The following is a 17,120-nucleotide window of genomic DNA, read 5'->3' on the forward strand; positions in this document are numbered from 1 at the left end:
ATACAAAAAATACGACACACTAGTGAATACAACAACAACAAAATAGAAGCAGACACACAGTCAGAGGAAACAAACTCTATCTAGTGTTACTAGAACTAGGAACCAAACTCTAGTGGTTACTGGTGGGGAGGGAGGGAAGGAATAGGGCAATATGGGGCGGGGGCGGGGGGAAGGTACCAAACTACTGTGTATAAAATGGACTCAAAGATACACTGTACAACATGGGAAATACAGCCAATATTTTGTAATAACTGTAAATGAAAGTAACCTTCAAAAACTGTATAAAATTTTTTAAGTTACAAGAAAAACAAAGAACTGAAAACTAACATTATTTCAAGTGAACATGGTTAGATGTGAGTCATTTTTTTTTCTTTGTAAGTACATGTGATACTTCAAGGTCATAAATGCTTCAGTGTCCAGATAATCTCCCCAAAAAAGATGCATACAAAGAAATTTATCTGACATCAGAAGGGTTTGCAGGAAAGAGACGGTATGACCCCTATGTGGCCCGAGCCCCTAACAGTGGGGTACCCAAAGCAACTGCTTCACTCTCCAGCGCCCCCAGCACAGTTCCCTGTGAAACTGGACTCCAGCTGCACTGGCCTGTGGGCCCCTCACCCTGACCCTGCTCCCTCCCACCACATGGTCCTTCTTCTACTGGGAACCCTTCCCCTTCTCTTCTTTGCCTGCTTAACTCCTGCTTAGTCTTAGGTTTTAGTTCAAACGTCCCGCCCTCAAAAACTAGCCTCCTGTGCACATCAAATCCCCTTTTGTGTGCTCCCGGGGCATCATCACACAGCTGATATTATATAGATTTGTGCATTTATTTGCTAGATGGCTACTTCTGAGAGTAGGACCCAGGCCTGCGGGTAGGAGTCACACAGGGTCCCCAGCCCTAGCACAGCATCTGGCCCCAAACAGTTCCTTAATATCTGTGGAAGGAACACATGGATGACTAAAAACCAGATCTATGTCTTCAATTTACCAGCAGTGGGTGAGAAGTGAGGGAACCTCCTCCATCAGAGACCTCCTTCCTGACCCTTGTGGTTCCTGTTGTCCCCTCTTCTTGGGCTGCCTTGAATTAAGGACCTAGTTCAGATGCAGAGTATAAACTCAGGGCTGTGTAGCTACTGAATATGACAGTTAATTTTGCACAGAACTATATCACTAACAGTTCCCCTTCTAGAAAGTTCTTCCCAAGCATAATTTATATCTAGTGGGCAACACAGAGTTTAGAAAAAAATTGTTCAGTTCTGGTCCCATCTGGCAGAATATTGCTTTACGAAATACTGCCGAACTCTGATTCCAAGCCTAGCAAGTTTTCAGCCATTGGGAGTAAGTTTTGAAAAAATAAACAGGAAAAGAGAACAGACAGAGGCTGTCTTTGACTCTCCCAAATGAAGACAGGTTCCAAATGGACCTGGAAGAAAAAGCTTTTCCCAACCAAAACCCAAAGCTTTCAGGAGAGGATTCAGCCATGCCTAGGACACTGACTGGAGGAACCCATGACACAGTCATCCAGTGTACCCAAAGTTATCCATTAAATCATCTTCCTTGGTGTGGTCTTAGTGATGTAGTTATGCAGTGGAGCCAATAATGACCATGAAGTCACACTCCTTAGTGTGGCCCTGGGCTGGTATGGCTATAACAGCCAGGAGGGGAGAGGAAGCAGTCTACTGAAGAAAAGGATATTGCCAGCAAAACAAATTACTGCTCCTAAAATTGTCCATCCTAGTTGCATGGCAGAATTCCTTAGGGAGCTTTTGATAATTAAGGATAGTCAAGGTCCCACTGCAGATCAATGGAATCCCATCACTGCATATTGGAACCCATGCACTGGTGCTCAGGAAAACTTCCAGGTAATCCCAATGCCACGTATCTCGGGCTGAGGACCGTATCCCTGAGCCTTGTGAGTGGCACTTCTTACTTTCCACTTTCTGCCTCAGTGTTGGAAGGATAAGAGCTGGGGCCCCAGTGAGGAAGAACCTCACTGCTTCAGAGACTGCTTCAGAGATTAAAGAAGAGAAAACTTTCCAAGTATGGTCTACAGAGATATCCCATCAGCATCACCTATGAACTTCTCAAAACTGCAGATTCATGGGCCTTACCTCAGCACGTACATCAGAATCTGTTTCTTAGCAAGATCTCCAGTGATGCATATCCACAAGGAAGTTTGAGAAACACTGTTCTGGAAAATACCCCTTGTCCTTGAAAAATCTGGGTCATGTTCCAAGATTTTCCATATTTCTTCTAGGTATTTCCACACTGTCTCTAGATCCCTTTGAGTTAGGCATTTGAGTCACCCTATTTCTGAATCACAGAATACTAAAGATGGACTGTACTACAAAGATGCATCAATTCAGGCCCTTCATTTAATAGATCAAAAAAATTGACATTCCAAGGTTAAATCTTGAGGAAGAGGACAATGCAGAACTTTCACAAGCTTAATTATCACAGCTCATGTGCTTGGGAATTCATAATCTATATTTCAATTATACTGTGGCTTACCATCAAATATTTTAAAATACTGACCCATGTGTGTTTGTGTGTTAGTCACTCAGTCACGTCTGACTCTTTGCAATCCCATGGACTGTAACCCACCAGGCTCCTCTCTCCATGGAATTCTCCAGGCAAGAAGAGTGGAGTGGGTTGGCATTCCTTTCTGCAGGGGATCTTCCTGACCCAGGGGTCGAACCTGGGACTCCTGCATTGCAGGCGAATTTTTTATCACCTGAGCCACTAGGGAAGCCCCAAAACTCCCATTCTTATCTCAATCTCCAGTTCACAATAACAGAACACCTTACACTCTTGAGTATATAATAGAGATCTTCAGTTGTGTGTGAAATGGTATGGACCTAATATAAGCAGAAGATATTAAGAAGAGGTGGCCAGAATACACAGAAGAACTATAAAAACTATATAAAAAAGATCTTCATGACCCAGATAAACACAATGGTGTGATCACTCCCCTAGAGCCAGACATTCTGGAATGCAGAGTCAAGTGGGCCTTTGAAAGCATCACTACAAACAAAGCTAGTGGAGGTGATAGAATTCCAGCTGAGCTATTTCAAATCCTAAAAGATGATGCTGTTAAAGTACTGTACTCGATATGCCAGCAAATTTGGAAAACTCAGCAGTGGCCACAGGACTGGAAAGGGTCAGTTTCATTCCAATCGCAAAGAAAGGCAATGCTAAAGAATGCTCAAACTACCGCACAATTGCACTCATCTCACACACTAGCAAAGTAATACTCAAAATTTCCAAGCAAGGCTTCAACAGTACGTGAACTGTAAACTTCCAGATGCTCAAGCTGGATTAGAAAAGGCAAAGGATGGGTTGCCAACATCCGATGGATGATCGAAAAAGCAAGAGAATTCCAGAAAAACACTTACTTCTGCTTTATGGACTACACCAAAGCCTTTGACTGTGTGGATCACAACAAACTGGAAAATCCTTAAAGAGATGGGATACCAGATCATCTTAGCTGCCTCCTGAGAAATTTGCATGCAGGTCAAGAAGCAATAGTTAGAACCAGATGTGGAACAATGGACTGGTTCCAAATTGGGAAAGGAGTTTGTCAAGGCTTATATTGTCACCTTGCTTATTTAACTTACTCTCCACTGGTGGCTCAGACTGTAAATCGTCTGCCTCCAATGCAGGAGACCTGGGTTCAATCCCTGGGTCAGGAAGATCCCCTGGAGAAGGAAATGGCAACCCACTCCAGTACTCTTGCCTGGAAAATCCCATGGATGGAGGAGCCTGGTAGGCAATAGTCCATGGGGTCCCAAAGAGTCGGACACGACTGAGTGACTTCACTTTCTTTCTTTCTTTTTTTCTTTAACTTATATTCAGAGTACATCATGCAAAATGCTGGGCTGGATGAAGCACAAGCTGGAATCAAGATTGCCAGGAGAAATATCAGTAACCTCAAATACACAGATGACACCATCCTTATGGCAGAAAGCAAAGAATTAAAGAGCCTCTTGATGAAAGTGAAGAGGAGAGTGAAAATATTGGCTTAAAACTCAACATTCAAAAAACTTAAGATCATGGCATCCAGTCCTATCACCTCATGGCAAACAGATGGGGAAACAATGGAAACAGTGACAGACTTTATTTTCTTCGGCTCCAAAATCACTGTAGATGGTGACTGCAGCCATGAAATTAAAAGACGCTTGCTCCTTGGAAGAAAAGTTATGACCAACCTAGACAGCATATTAAAAAGCAGACATTAATTGCCAACAAAGGTTCATCTAGTCAAAGCTCTGGATTTCCCAGTAGTCATGTATGGATGTGAGAGTTGCACTCCAAAGAAAGCTGAGCACAGAAGAATTGATGCTTTTGAACTGTGGTTTTGGAGAAGACTCTTGAAAGTCCCTTGGACTGCAAGGAAAGCCAACCAGTCAATCCTAAAGGAAATCAGTCCTGAATATTCATTGGAAGGACTGATGTTGAAGCTGAAACTCCAATACTTTGACCACATGATGCTAAGAACTGACACAGTTCTTGAGTTCTAAAAGCCCCTGATGCTTGGAAAGATTGAAGGCAGGAGGAGAAAGGGATGACAGAGGATGAGATGGTTGGGTGGTATCACCGACTTAATGGACATGAGTTTGAGCAAGCTCCGGGAGTTGGTGATGGACAGGGAAGCTCGGCGTGCTGGAGTCCATGGGGTCGCAGAGACGGACACGAATGAGCGACTGAACTGAACTGAACTGAGTGTTGCGGAGCATATAATTAATGCTCCATGATGTTAAAAACCCTCAACACACCTTTGGGTGCTCTCAATCTGGGCTCACACTGTTTATGACAGTGGGACCACAGCTTAGGATGTCTGTGTGTGATCCCCAGCGTAACAGGGCCACTCTACTTCTCTCTCAGATTGACTGAATCATACAAGGGAGCCCTATGCCCTTGGCTGAGAACTGCTCATGAAATAATCACAAGGACTACATTTTCAGGTCTGGGTCACTCTAGGACTGTGGTCCTCCAATGTACTCACCAGGGACACTAGTTAAGACATAGACTATTGGGTTTCCCTCATAGTCTGTTATTCAGCATCTGCGGGATGGGTCGATATTTCTCGCAGATCCTACGAGACACTGCCTTGGGGGACCACGTTCTGAGAAGCACTGCCCTGAGGACCTCTCCCTCTTCACTGGGTCACATGAGCTTAGTCTAGAAGTTTCAGAACTTGTGTCTAAAACAAATTTGCATCTTCACAGGAGTGATGATGCCTGCCAGCTTTCAGAACCGCCAGCTTGCAGGAGGCTCTCAGGTGCCCTCCTCAAGCACATGGCCTGTCCTTGGCTTGGGGCATCAGAGGCTCAGGCTTCCTGCTCGGTCCCCTCACAGCCCAATCCTCCCCCTCACCCGCCTACTCTCTCTGGCTCTCACTCCTTCCTTCCTTTCCCTGTCACTCCTTCTCTGATCAGTGTCAAGGTGAGTCTTAAATCTCATTCTGCTGCACTCTCCTGAGAGACTCCATCGCGCCCTGTGGTCTACTTGCCACAACGAGGTTCAGGTCTTCACCCCTTGAAACTTCCTGATGCTCCCACCTCCTAAAGCGGATACCCAAATCCTGTCCACTTGGACTTCACTTCCTGTCTTAACCCCAAGAGGATTCCATTCTCCAAGAGCCACCAATGTCTGAGTAAACTTTCTGAAGCCTGGCACCATTCATGTTCCACTTTTGGTGGATGGAATTGTTTTCAAACGTGGAATTGAAAAGGGAACGATGCTTGGTCAAAGAGCAACTACCAAATATGACTGAGATCAGCAGGGGGTTGGGGGGGCAGCTTACCTTGGATGAACCACTGCATCTGAAATCCTTTCTCTTGGTGACCAACTCCATCCGTATAAAACAGCACATGAAACGTGGAGCCAGTGGTGCTCCCTGAAGGTGGAACGTCTGTTCCACAGAAGCGCTTCATCCGCTGTGGGCCATCATAGAGCTGAAATCAGAGAGAAAACAGCAGCCTGAAGAGCAAAGTCCACGCATGCAGCTAAAGCTGTTTCTTGGTTCAAAAGTTAAGGGTCAATCTACTGAGGTGGGCTGAGTCCAGGAATTAAAAATAGATAATTATATGCAGAGAGAGGTCCCTCCAAGGTATAATCCAGGCACAGAAGACAGAAATGCTGGCCTGGATGAGATAGGTTCACATATGAATCACATGTAAGAGATGCTAGATGAATAACAGTATTACAACTGTAAGTTTTAAAAATAAATACTAACCATAAACAATCAGACAGTTTAGAAAGTTCTGAAAGGAAAATAACAAAAATTAATCCCACTGAAAGTGAACCATTGTTAATATTTTGTTAGTACCAGAAGCTTCTCTTACCAACATTTTTTTCATTTGTTTGTATATATACATGTACATCTGTGTGCAAGGAAATGTGTGAATATGTGTGTATCAATTTGGGCTACACATTTAATTGTGTTCCCCGTTTTTCACTAAGGTTGTCACTAAATAGGCTATGTAAACATTTTTAAGAGTGGCATACATACCGCTAATATGCTGTATTTACATTACAATTCTGCTATTGTTCACTTAGATAGTGCTACTTGCTTGGTCACCTCGGACTATTTGCAACCCCATGGACTTTAGCCTATCAGGCTAAATGGCAACCCACTCCAGTATTCTTGCCGGGCCCATGGGATTTCCCCGGCCAGAATACTGGAGTGGGTTGCCATTTTCTTCTCCAATTGTTCACTTAAGATATTTCCAATTTGAGGGCAAATAAATATAAATCTTTGTTTGATAGTTTAAATTTCTTTTAGGAAAGATTCCTCTAAAGGGAGTGAATCAAAAGAACAGGATCTTTCATGGCTCTAAATATGTATTATTAAATTTCTCACCAGAAATTTTACACAAATTTATTCTCCCACCAGAAGTTTATGGAAATATTTCTTGCAGTACAACTTTGGCAATTTTGACTAAAATTATTATTAAAATTGGGGCTAATAGTGCAAATTTGTTTTCTGTTTGTAGTTGTCTGAATTTGTTAACTTCGGGATTGGGACTTTTTTCATGATTCTTATGCATTTCTTTTTCTTCTTTTGGAACTTTTCTGCTGAGGTCTTTGCCCATTTTCCCACTGAGGTGTTCATATACTCTGTTGTGTACACTTTATCTGCTTAATTTCATTAGATACATCTCCAAACTAAAAAATAAAAAAACTTTCTGCCATCTCTCTCTCTTCAATCAGGAAAAAATAATGATAATCCACAAAGATTTGCTTCCTTAGGACTCAGAACATTGTATTTTCTTTTCATCCCCTAGTGTCCACATTAAACACTTTGTTCCACTTACCCTTGCGATGTGCTGCCTGTTACAATAAAACGGAAAATGTCTGATCACGGGCTTGCTTTATTCTTCCCTTGGAGAGTACACACATGTGCATGTCTGTGTGAGTGTATGTGTAATTGTATGTATTTGTATGTAAATGTAGCATCTGGATTCGACAAATTCCATACTGACAAAATTATTTTTATTAGCTGAAATGTTATGATAGAAAATACCGTTTGAAACATATTGACCCAAGCATAGAAAACTTCATAATCAAATTCTACAAATCCCCTCCATGAAGCCTTCCCTAATCCCTGTAGACAGTCATAAATGAGCTTTCCTTTGAAATCCCTAAGCTTTTCATTTGTGCTTCTTTGTGGAAATCATCACATTCTGGTGATAGAGATGTGTGCCCGTCTCCCCTACTGATTTCAAGTTTCTGTAGACCCCAGATCACCTTTCAAATCCCCACAAAGCCCAGCATAGGGCTTTGTCCAGGGCAGATTCCCGATATAGCTTAAGTGAAGAATTGCAACCACTTCCCCCACAATTGCACTCACTCACTCACTCACCCTTAGGTACAAACCTAAGCATTTTATACAAATGATAAAGATGGGGTTTATCTTTCAGTCTTATCCCTTCATCTTCCTTTTAATTTTTTAAATACTGCTGCTTTGAATATGTGTATTTATGATCAAGCTTCTAAGGTTGTAGATGATTGACAGAAGTCAAAAGAGGGGGTAAAAATGAGAGAAAGAAGAAAGCCACATAAAAAGAAGAGGAAACAAAAACAGCCCTTCACCTCCCATCTCGACCCCTCCATCCACTGCAGGAGGTGGAGGTAGGGGAGGAGTCTGTGTTGCAACCTGTTTACTCCTAAACTGCTGCTTCACTGTAGGGTATTTATTTCAGCCACAGAGTTCTTTTATTAAACCTAGTATATGAATTCCAATTCAAAACTAATTAATACAAAAATAAACATGCTGTTCCCAAGCCGAGGCATGATAAGCCAGAAAACACTCCACTGTTCTCCACTCCAAAAGACTCATTTTGAACTTTTAGTGCAGTGACCAAAACTTTAATTACTTCATCTTTATCCAGCAAAACGAGGTAAGATTTCTCTAGGACCACAGTCACCCTGAACTTCACGGATCTTCTGAAACACTAGGTGACGTTGTTAGGAACCGTATTTGAGATTCTTCAAGGTCAGAATCAGTGTAGTGTTTTCGCCTCCTAGCTCCGCAAGGTTAAGAAATGTGACATTTTCACATGACTTGGAGGGGATTTTTTTTTCTTCCTTCCGGATGGGATTACTTCATTGAAGGAGAGCCCCTGAATCCCAGTGGTTCTTAAATAACACACTGTGAATGGAATTGGGGGGTGGGGGCAAAGGGAGGGGGTTTGAGAGGAACAGTGATGAATAACAATTAGTTTCTTTTTGCCTTTGGAGGGGAGAGACTGATACATCAAAATAAGCATCAAATAGACATTGATGAAAATGCTTAAATATAATGTCAAATAAATTAATTAGTGTAGAACAAAATCTCTCTAGAAGAAAAATCCCATATCCCTAATTTTATATCCTTCTAAGGTTTACACTTAATTAAATTAGGGGCTTTTTATTTATTCTCACACAGATGGCTAACGTCACCTCAACAATTCATTCCCGCGTAAATTTACCACACAAAAAGGAACAGTCATTTCTCAAAGTACACAAATACTGGTTACCATGGAAACCAGTTGGTGCCTGCTGCTCCTGATTTTGTTTTCAGAGCAGAATCTTAACCACAGGACATTCCAGCTGTGACTCATTGGGACTACTGGCCAGCACGCAGCTCGGTCCTGCGAAGGGTACCAGCTCCTCTGCTTTTAGAAAGCTTCAAGATTTACTCCTTCTGAACAGTATTTGAGGTTGGACTTGTGTCCATGGAAAGAAAACTTGTAGAAATTAAGAAGTAAAAGATTGACATTCTTACTTTGAATATGAAGGTCAAATTTGTACAACTGTGTTTAAAGGTTTGGGTTGGAATTGAGCTTCAAGAGTTGCTTGTATATTTTTGAGATTAATCCTTTGTCTGTTTCTTCATTTGCTATTATTTTCTCCCAATCTGAGGGCTGTCTTTTCACCTTACTTATAGTTTCCTTTGTTGTGCAAAAGCTTTTAAGTTTCATTAGGTCCCATTTGTTTAGTTTTGCTTTTATTTCCAATATTCTGGGAGGTGGGTCATAGAGGATCTTGCTGTGGTTTATGTCGGAGAGTGTTTTGCCTATGTTCTCCTCTAGGAGTTTTATAGTTTCTGGTCTTACATTTAGATCTTTAATCCATTTTGAGTTTATTTTTGTGTATGGTGTTAGAAAGTGTTCTAGTTTCATTCTTTTACAAGTGGTTGACCAGCTTTCCCAGCACCACTTGTTAAAGAGGTTGTCTTTTTTCCATTGTATATCCTTGCCTCCTTTGTCAAAGATAAGGTGTCCATAAGTTCGTGGAAGCTCAATTCCAGAAAAATAAATGACCCAATCAAAAAATGGGCCAAAGAACTAAACAGACATTTCTCCAAGGAAGACATACAGATGGCTAACAAACACATGAAAAGATGCTCAACATCACTCATTATCAGAGAAATGCAAATCAAAACCACAATGAGGTACCATTACACACCAGTCAGGATGGCTGCTATCCAAAAGTCTACAAGCAATAAATGCTGGAGAGGCTGGGGAGAAAAGGGAACCCTCTTACACTGTTGGTGGGAATGCAAACTAGTACAGCCGCTATGGAGAACAGTGTGGAGATTTCTTAAAAAACTGGAAATAGAACTGCCATATGACCCAGCAATCCCACTTCTGGGCATACACACTGAGGAAACCAGATCTGAAAGAGACACGTGCACCCCAATGTTCATCGCAGCACTGTTTATAATAGCCAGGACATGGAAGCAACCTAGATGCCCATCAGCAGATGAATGCATAAGGAAGCTGTGGCACATATACACCATGGAATATTACTCAGCCGTTAAAAAGAATTCGTTTGAACCAGTTCTAATGAGATGGATGAAACTGGAGTCCATTATACAGAGTGAAGTAAGCCAGAAAGATAAAGAACATTACAGCATACTAACACATATATATGGAATTTAGAAAGACGGTAACGACAACCCTATATGCAAAACAGAAAAAGAGACACAGAAATACAGAACAGACTTTTGAACTCTGTGGGAGGAGATGAGGGTGGGATGTTGCGAAAGAACAGCATGTATATTATCTATGGTGAAACAGGTCACCAGCCCAGGTGGGATGCATGAGACAAGTGCTCGGGCCTGGTGCACTGGGAAGACCCAGAGGAATCGGGTGGAGAGGGAGGTGGGAGGGGGGATCGGGATGGGGAATACGTGTAAATCTATTGCTGGTTCGTGTCAATGTATGACAAAACCCACTGAAAAAATAAATAAATAAATAAATTTAAAAAAAAATAAAGGTTTGGGTTGGTTTGTTTTTTTTTTAATACTTAAAATGCTGCTCATGTTTTCAAGTTGCCATTTAATGTATCTTCACATGTGGATCTGTGTATGTACAAAACCTCCTGTGTAGAATCTTATCAGCTGTTCTCTTAAGGAGAAGATTCATTTAGGATTTTTGTGTTTTAGATCTTCCACCCTCCACGCCAGCATGAAATATCTCAACCACTCTTAAGACACTCAAAGAGGAAGGAAATCTCTTGCCTAAGCCACATTTACCAACTTCTATCTACTTCCTTTGCGTGGGTTTGATGATTTGGTGCTTGCATGGCTGATGAGACCATTAGAGATTTCAGACTATGGTTGCAACATAAAATGATCTGTGGACTCCAAAATAGTATGGATTCATGCATACAAATGGAAGACAGAAAACCAAAGACTCACCACTGACAGAGTGAGATTTTTGTAAGATTAAGGTTTCTGTAGGTACTTTATGAATCACTGGAACTCAAGCCTGATGGAATGTCAGCTAGTGTCACCTGCTCCCTCAGTGTGAATCAACCTTATGAACTGTAAGATGCTCAGAAAAGAAATGTAGTTTTCAAGCACCGCTTTGTTGCTAAAGTCTTTGATGATTTTGAAAATTTGTGATCTTAATGAATGAAATTATAACTAACTCCTATCTCAGCTTGGGATGTACAGACAGACTTCTAGTCTAAACTCATTTTAGAATGACAGTGAATAACAACTAAAACTCAACCCTTTCTATCATAGAAGTGAAGCGAAGTGTTAGTTGCTCAGTCACGTTCGACTCTTTGTGACCCCATGGACTTAGCCTGCCAGGCTCCTCTGTCCATGGGATGCTCCAGGCAAGAATACTGGAGTGGGTTGCCATTCCCTTCTTCAGGGGATCTTCCCAACCCAGGGATCAAACCCGGGTCTCCTGCATTGCAGGCAGATTCTTTACCACTGAGCTACCAAGGAAGCCCTCTCTATTACAGATTGGCAGCTAGTTCATACTTTTCTAAGTACTGTTTTCTTTATTTACTTGAAATTTTTCCGGAAGAAAAAAATTTTTATAATGGAGCATAAATTTTAAGAATAATTAAATATAGCTCATATAAAGAAATTAAATCAAGAGCTTCTTTGGGAAGATATCATTAAAATATGCAAACATTTCTGGAAAAAAAATTTGGTCCATTTCCTATTACAAATCTTTAAAAACTCCAAAAGAACTTTATCCTTTAGAGTTTAGCATGTAGTTAAAATAATTCATCTGCTATGAGGGAGAATTCTAGGTGTAGTAGAGAGTTCCTAATATTTTTAGAGAAGAAAACTTCTGGTCAATGTAAAGAAGATAGTTAAATTTCTGAGAACTACACTCAGTGAGTTCATAGAGTGGCTTTTGAAAGTCAAGGTCAAAAAAAAAAAAAAAAGTCAAGGTCACTAGTAGAAGATTATATTTCAGTTGAGAGCAGGACAGTGATTGTACTGCAGGAACACATCAGAGTACACAATAAAGGACAGAAACGGTATGGCCCTAGAGGAAGCAGAAGATATTAAGAAGAGGTGGCCAGAATACACAGGGAAGCCTGGCGTGTTGCAGTCCCTGGGGTTGCAAAGAGTCACACATGACTGAGCGACTGAACTGAGCTGAATATGGTCAGTGTTGGGCTCGAGACTCAAAGTCCAGTCTAGCTCTAAAATTCACTTAGAACATAAACTTGTGAAAATTACTTAACCTCCATAAGCTAAGAGTTCTTTGCAAACTTGGCCTCTTAATGGTACTTGTCTCAGGGCTGTTGTGGCTAGCAAACCAAAAGAGCCATATAACAGGTTGGGTATGAGTCCTGGCATATGGACTCAAACATTATTCTAACTCTTGGTCAGTGGCAAAGGGAACCAACATTGCTTCTAAAGAAACTCTACCGGAAATAACTTTGACAGAAAATAATATGATGGGTAGAAAGAATTTGAACTGACTCATGTAAAATATTTCTCAGAAATCATCCCTGGCAGACCAGACAGGGAAGCAAGAAATCAATGAATCACTTGGGAGGAGATGGAGGGCCATGGCGGGCAGGGTGTTGCTATGACAACCCGGTTTTGTGTGTAGACTGAGGCCATCCCTGCCATGTGGGGTGCAGAGCTCAGTGCAGATCATACAGTGGGGGAGTCTGAAAGCGTGGAATGTGTGGGTGGAGGGAGGTAGTGGTTCATCACAGGGCTGGTGGCGAAGAGAACATTGGGCAATCTGTCAAGGCTGCCCTGGTGACAGATCAGGGAGCAACCACTGGATAGCAAAATAAGTGTGTTTTTTTCCTGTTGCAGCCTCCACCCCACTTTCCGTCTGGCCAGCCTGCAGCTCCGGCTGCTTGGCTACTGGAGCTCCAGAGAGGAGCAGGAACTGCTGAATTCTTGGAGCACCTCTTCAGATTTTCCCCACCCCAGCATCAACTGTACCAGGAACTATGGGAGCTGCTTTGTTAGAACAGTTACTGAGAACACTGTTGCCCAAGTTTACATGCAAATCTGGATAAACTTGGAACTTTCAGAGTTTACTTTAAATCTGAAAGGCTTTGAGACGTTCTTGTAAGAACAGAAGAAACTGCCAAGCAAGATTCATCTAGGAGGGTAAAAGGCCCCCACTATGGATGGCAAGAGCCTGGGCAGGGAGGCGGGGGAGGGGGGTGGTGTGGTAAAAATGCAATCCAGTTATGGAAGATAAACTAGACAGATGCTTAAATAAACATGCATAAGCAGAGCACCGCTGGCTCTGTGACACCCCGGGGGGTGGCGGGGTGGGGGTGAAGGCTCCAGCAGGGGACACAAGGGTGGGCACAGTGCAGTTGGTACAGAGGCATATCTTGCCCGCCCCCTACTCCCCCCTTCCCACCAGGCACAGGAAAAGCCATCGCCATGTGCTGTAGGGTGGGGCAGGAAGCATGAGGTACCCGTCTAAAATTAAACAGTGACTCACAACCCTGAGCTTTGCATGAGACCAAGAAACCCACTGAAAGCCCACATTTGGAATTATTTTGTGTCGCTCTGAATTAAAGGTTGGACTCCAATACAGACCATAAGGTCACCTTTCCATGTGGTGGCTAGTTGCTGTCCTCTCTTAAATAGTGCATGGATATTTATTTCTGCTTTCTACATATTACTTATTTTAGATGCCACCAAGGCTGATTTGGGTTGGTTTGTTTGCCTGTTTTTTTTAACCATTGTTTAATCATGGATGCATGCAAATGTTTAACTACAAAGACATTTTATCTCAGCACTGTTTATAATAGTGGACATTTGTAAAGATTCTAAGTGTTTCTCAAGGAAAATGGGTAGTTGTATTGTGATGATGAAACATTTAATGTTGCAAATGATGTGGTGTAATAAATAACAAGGAGAAACATTCGCAAGCTACTGTTACATGTTTAAAAAGTCATTAAAGAATAATAGTACAGAACTTAGGATGGAGGGAGGAAGAATGGGGGAAGGGATAATTAGGGAGTTTGGCAATGTACACATTGCTGTATTTAAAATGGATAACCCTCTGCCTTACACGGGGCACTCTAGTCAGTGTTACCGGGCAGCCTGGATGGAAGGGGGCTGGGGGGAGAATGGATACATGTGTATAAGGCTGAGTCCTTCACTGTCCACCTGAAACCATCACAATGGTGTTAATCAGCTGGATTCCAATATAAAATAAAAAGTTTTAAAAATGCAAAAAAAAAAAAAAAGAATAGTATGTACAAAATGATCCTCTTTGAATTTTAAAATAAAATAGGGAGGGACTTTAGTAAGTAAATGTCACCAAATATTATCAGTAGTGATATAATTTGTGCTATTTTTATTTTATCTAGGTTTTTCTATATTTTCCAAACTGTCTGCAATGACTGTATTCCTATGTGATCAGATAAGTTTATTTTTTAAAGTATTATCTCTGGGACCCTATTGACATAGCAAGGTAGATATGTATTGGTAATATTTTTCCAGGCTCAGAATTTCATACCCTTTTAGGTTCTCAGATACCCAGCTGGTCTACTAAAAATATTGTACTGTCTGTCTCTATAATCTTTTTCATGTATCTCAAGATTATCCCTGAAAATTAGCCCATTAAAATGTTATTATATAAGGTAATCTTCAGCATTAATTTAAAACCATATTTTGTCCCTAATGCTTCCTTTGTAAAATCATAACTAGGCTTTTGTTATTAATTAGACTAATTCTGTATTTAAAAAAAAGCATCCTTTCAGTTGTTCAGGGACTAAAGAGCTCTTACTAACATAAATTCTGATAGTCACTGATGGACCAATAAGCACCTAATTCCCTCCACAGTGGGATGTGAAATGCTTTGAAAGTCAAGTATGTTCTCCCCAGTGTGTACGATGAACATTTAGTTCCATGAACCACAGCCTTTCCTCTGCCAGCTATACTATTGTGATGCATTCAACGTTTAAAAATATTATTCTGCCTCCTAAGAGCCTCACCATCTGCTACAGATGGACTCAGAAACAGGGAGATAACTATAGCGCAACATGAAACCATAGAAGCTGGAGCTGGAAGGACCCAGAGCACAGCCACACACTCTTCTCCAATTGAGGAACGGGGAGAAAAGAAAGCTTGTTCAATAAGTAAGAAAGCTTGTTCAATAAACAAGTCCATGTAAAAACTGAAGGGTAAAGATGTCACTTTTGGACTTGCTTGGTGTTACAATAATTAAGGGGCTTCCCAGGTAGCTTAGCTGGTTAAGAGTCTGCCTGCAATGCAGGAGACTCCGGTTCTATTCCTGGGTCGGGAAGATCCCCTGGAGAAGGGATAGGCTACCCACTCCAGTATTTTTGGGTTTCCCTGGTGACTCAGATGGCAAAGATTTCACCTGCAATGCAGGAGACCTGAGTTTGATCCCTGGGTTGGGAAGACCCCCTGGAGAAGGGAAAGGCAACCCATTCCAGTATTCTGGTCTGGAGAATCCCATGGACAGAGGAGCCTGGTGGGCTACAGTCCATGGGGTCACACAGAGTCAGACACGACTGAGCGACTAAGCACAGCACAGCGGCACAATTGCTAAGAATCCACCTGCCAATGCAGGGGACATCTGATCCCTGGTCTGGGACGATCCCACATGCACTGGGGCAACTAGCCCATGAGCTCCAGCTCCTGAGCCTATGCACCTGGAGCCTTGCTCTACAACTGAAGCCACCGCAGACTACAATGGCAAGTAGCCCCTGCTGGCTGCAAATAGAGAGCCCGCTTTCAGCGACAGAGACCCAGCACAGCCATTAATAAAAAATTTTTTTAAAATATGTCATTTTTGACAAAATTCTGAAATGTTGCAGGTGGAAAACTTTCCTCATTGTAAAAAGTAGTCAATCAGTGTAATTAGTCAAAATTCACAGCAACTCCTAACTTTTGGATTCAGCCTTCTGATCGACACCTTCTCCTCCATGCCATGTGCCTGCTGGATGGTGGAAGGGGCCTTACATGCATGCACTTGATGCCTGTGGTCTGAGGAGCAAAGTGAGCTGAGGACCACCGGGAAAGGAAGTGTGCAAAGAGCACTTTCAAGTTTTGAGAATCTAAAGAAATTTTCACTGGCTTCCAGGTAGTGTGGAAATTATTGGTAGGGTTGATTATTATATATCCTGATCCTGTCCTTCATGTTTGAGAGGATAGTGAGAGGGAAAACACAATTTCTTTTGAATCTGAGAGCAAAGGCTCTCTTTTGAAGCCTAGTGTGTTTGCCTCATTAACGGCAGCAAAGTAATGCAATTACATGAAAATTCTTCATTGTGAGGGATGGTGAGAAATGATCAGCATTTTTTAAGGAAAGAGATTTTGGTCATACTGAGATAAACATCTCTCCTTTTAAATTTGTAATTAAAAAAATCACATTTTACTTGGGCAACCATGGAGTCTTCAAAGTCTTCTAAAATGCTTCTTGTTATACTTAATGACAGTACAAAGTATTTGGCTTAATTAACCAATGGATACACTTCATTCTAAACTCCTTTGAATCCAGATCCTGCTCTGTCCAATGCTAGATTCCTATCTGGTAGAGAGTCCTCAATTAAAATATTTCACACACTGTTTTCACTTTTTATGTGTGGTTTTGAATAGCGGTTGTCCTTAGAATTGAAATAGCTTATCTCTGAATTCTAAGCAACATGCCAGCCATCCTAGAAGCAAACTTCCTCTAACAGACAGTTCCAGGAAGCATGACTCATCTGCCCAGGATGTGTTTAAGGAGGTGCCATGATAATAGAGTCGGTGCAGACATGCTGCTGCTACCACATACCATCTCCTCTACTTCTCTGCTTTTCTTTGGCCAGAAAAGGGATTTTAACTACCCTACTCTTAGATTCAGATAACACCCAATCCC

General features: G+C 41.8%; 1 protein-coding gene across 4 annotated transcripts in view; it reads right to left on the reverse strand.

Annotated features, from left to right (window-relative positions):
• CUBN (cubilin) overlaps positions 1 to 17,120 on the reverse strand; it is a 279,652-nt gene that overhangs the window by 155,849 nt on the left and 106,683 nt on the right. For all 4 annotated transcript variants that reach the window (XM_043882924.1, XM_043882921.1, XM_043882920.1 and 1 more), the window contains one exon: positions 5,804 to 5,954. In XM_043882924.1, coding sequence (XP_043738859.1) covers positions 5,804 to 5,954 — 151 coding nt within the window. The remainder of the gene's footprint in view (positions 1 to 5,803; positions 5,955 to 17,120) is intronic.

This window comes from Cervus elaphus, chromosome 23, assembly GCF_910594005.1.
Source record: "Cervus elaphus chromosome 23, mCerEla1.1, whole genome shotgun sequence".
NCBI lineage: Eukaryota > Metazoa > Chordata > Mammalia > Artiodactyla > Cervidae > Cervus > Cervus elaphus.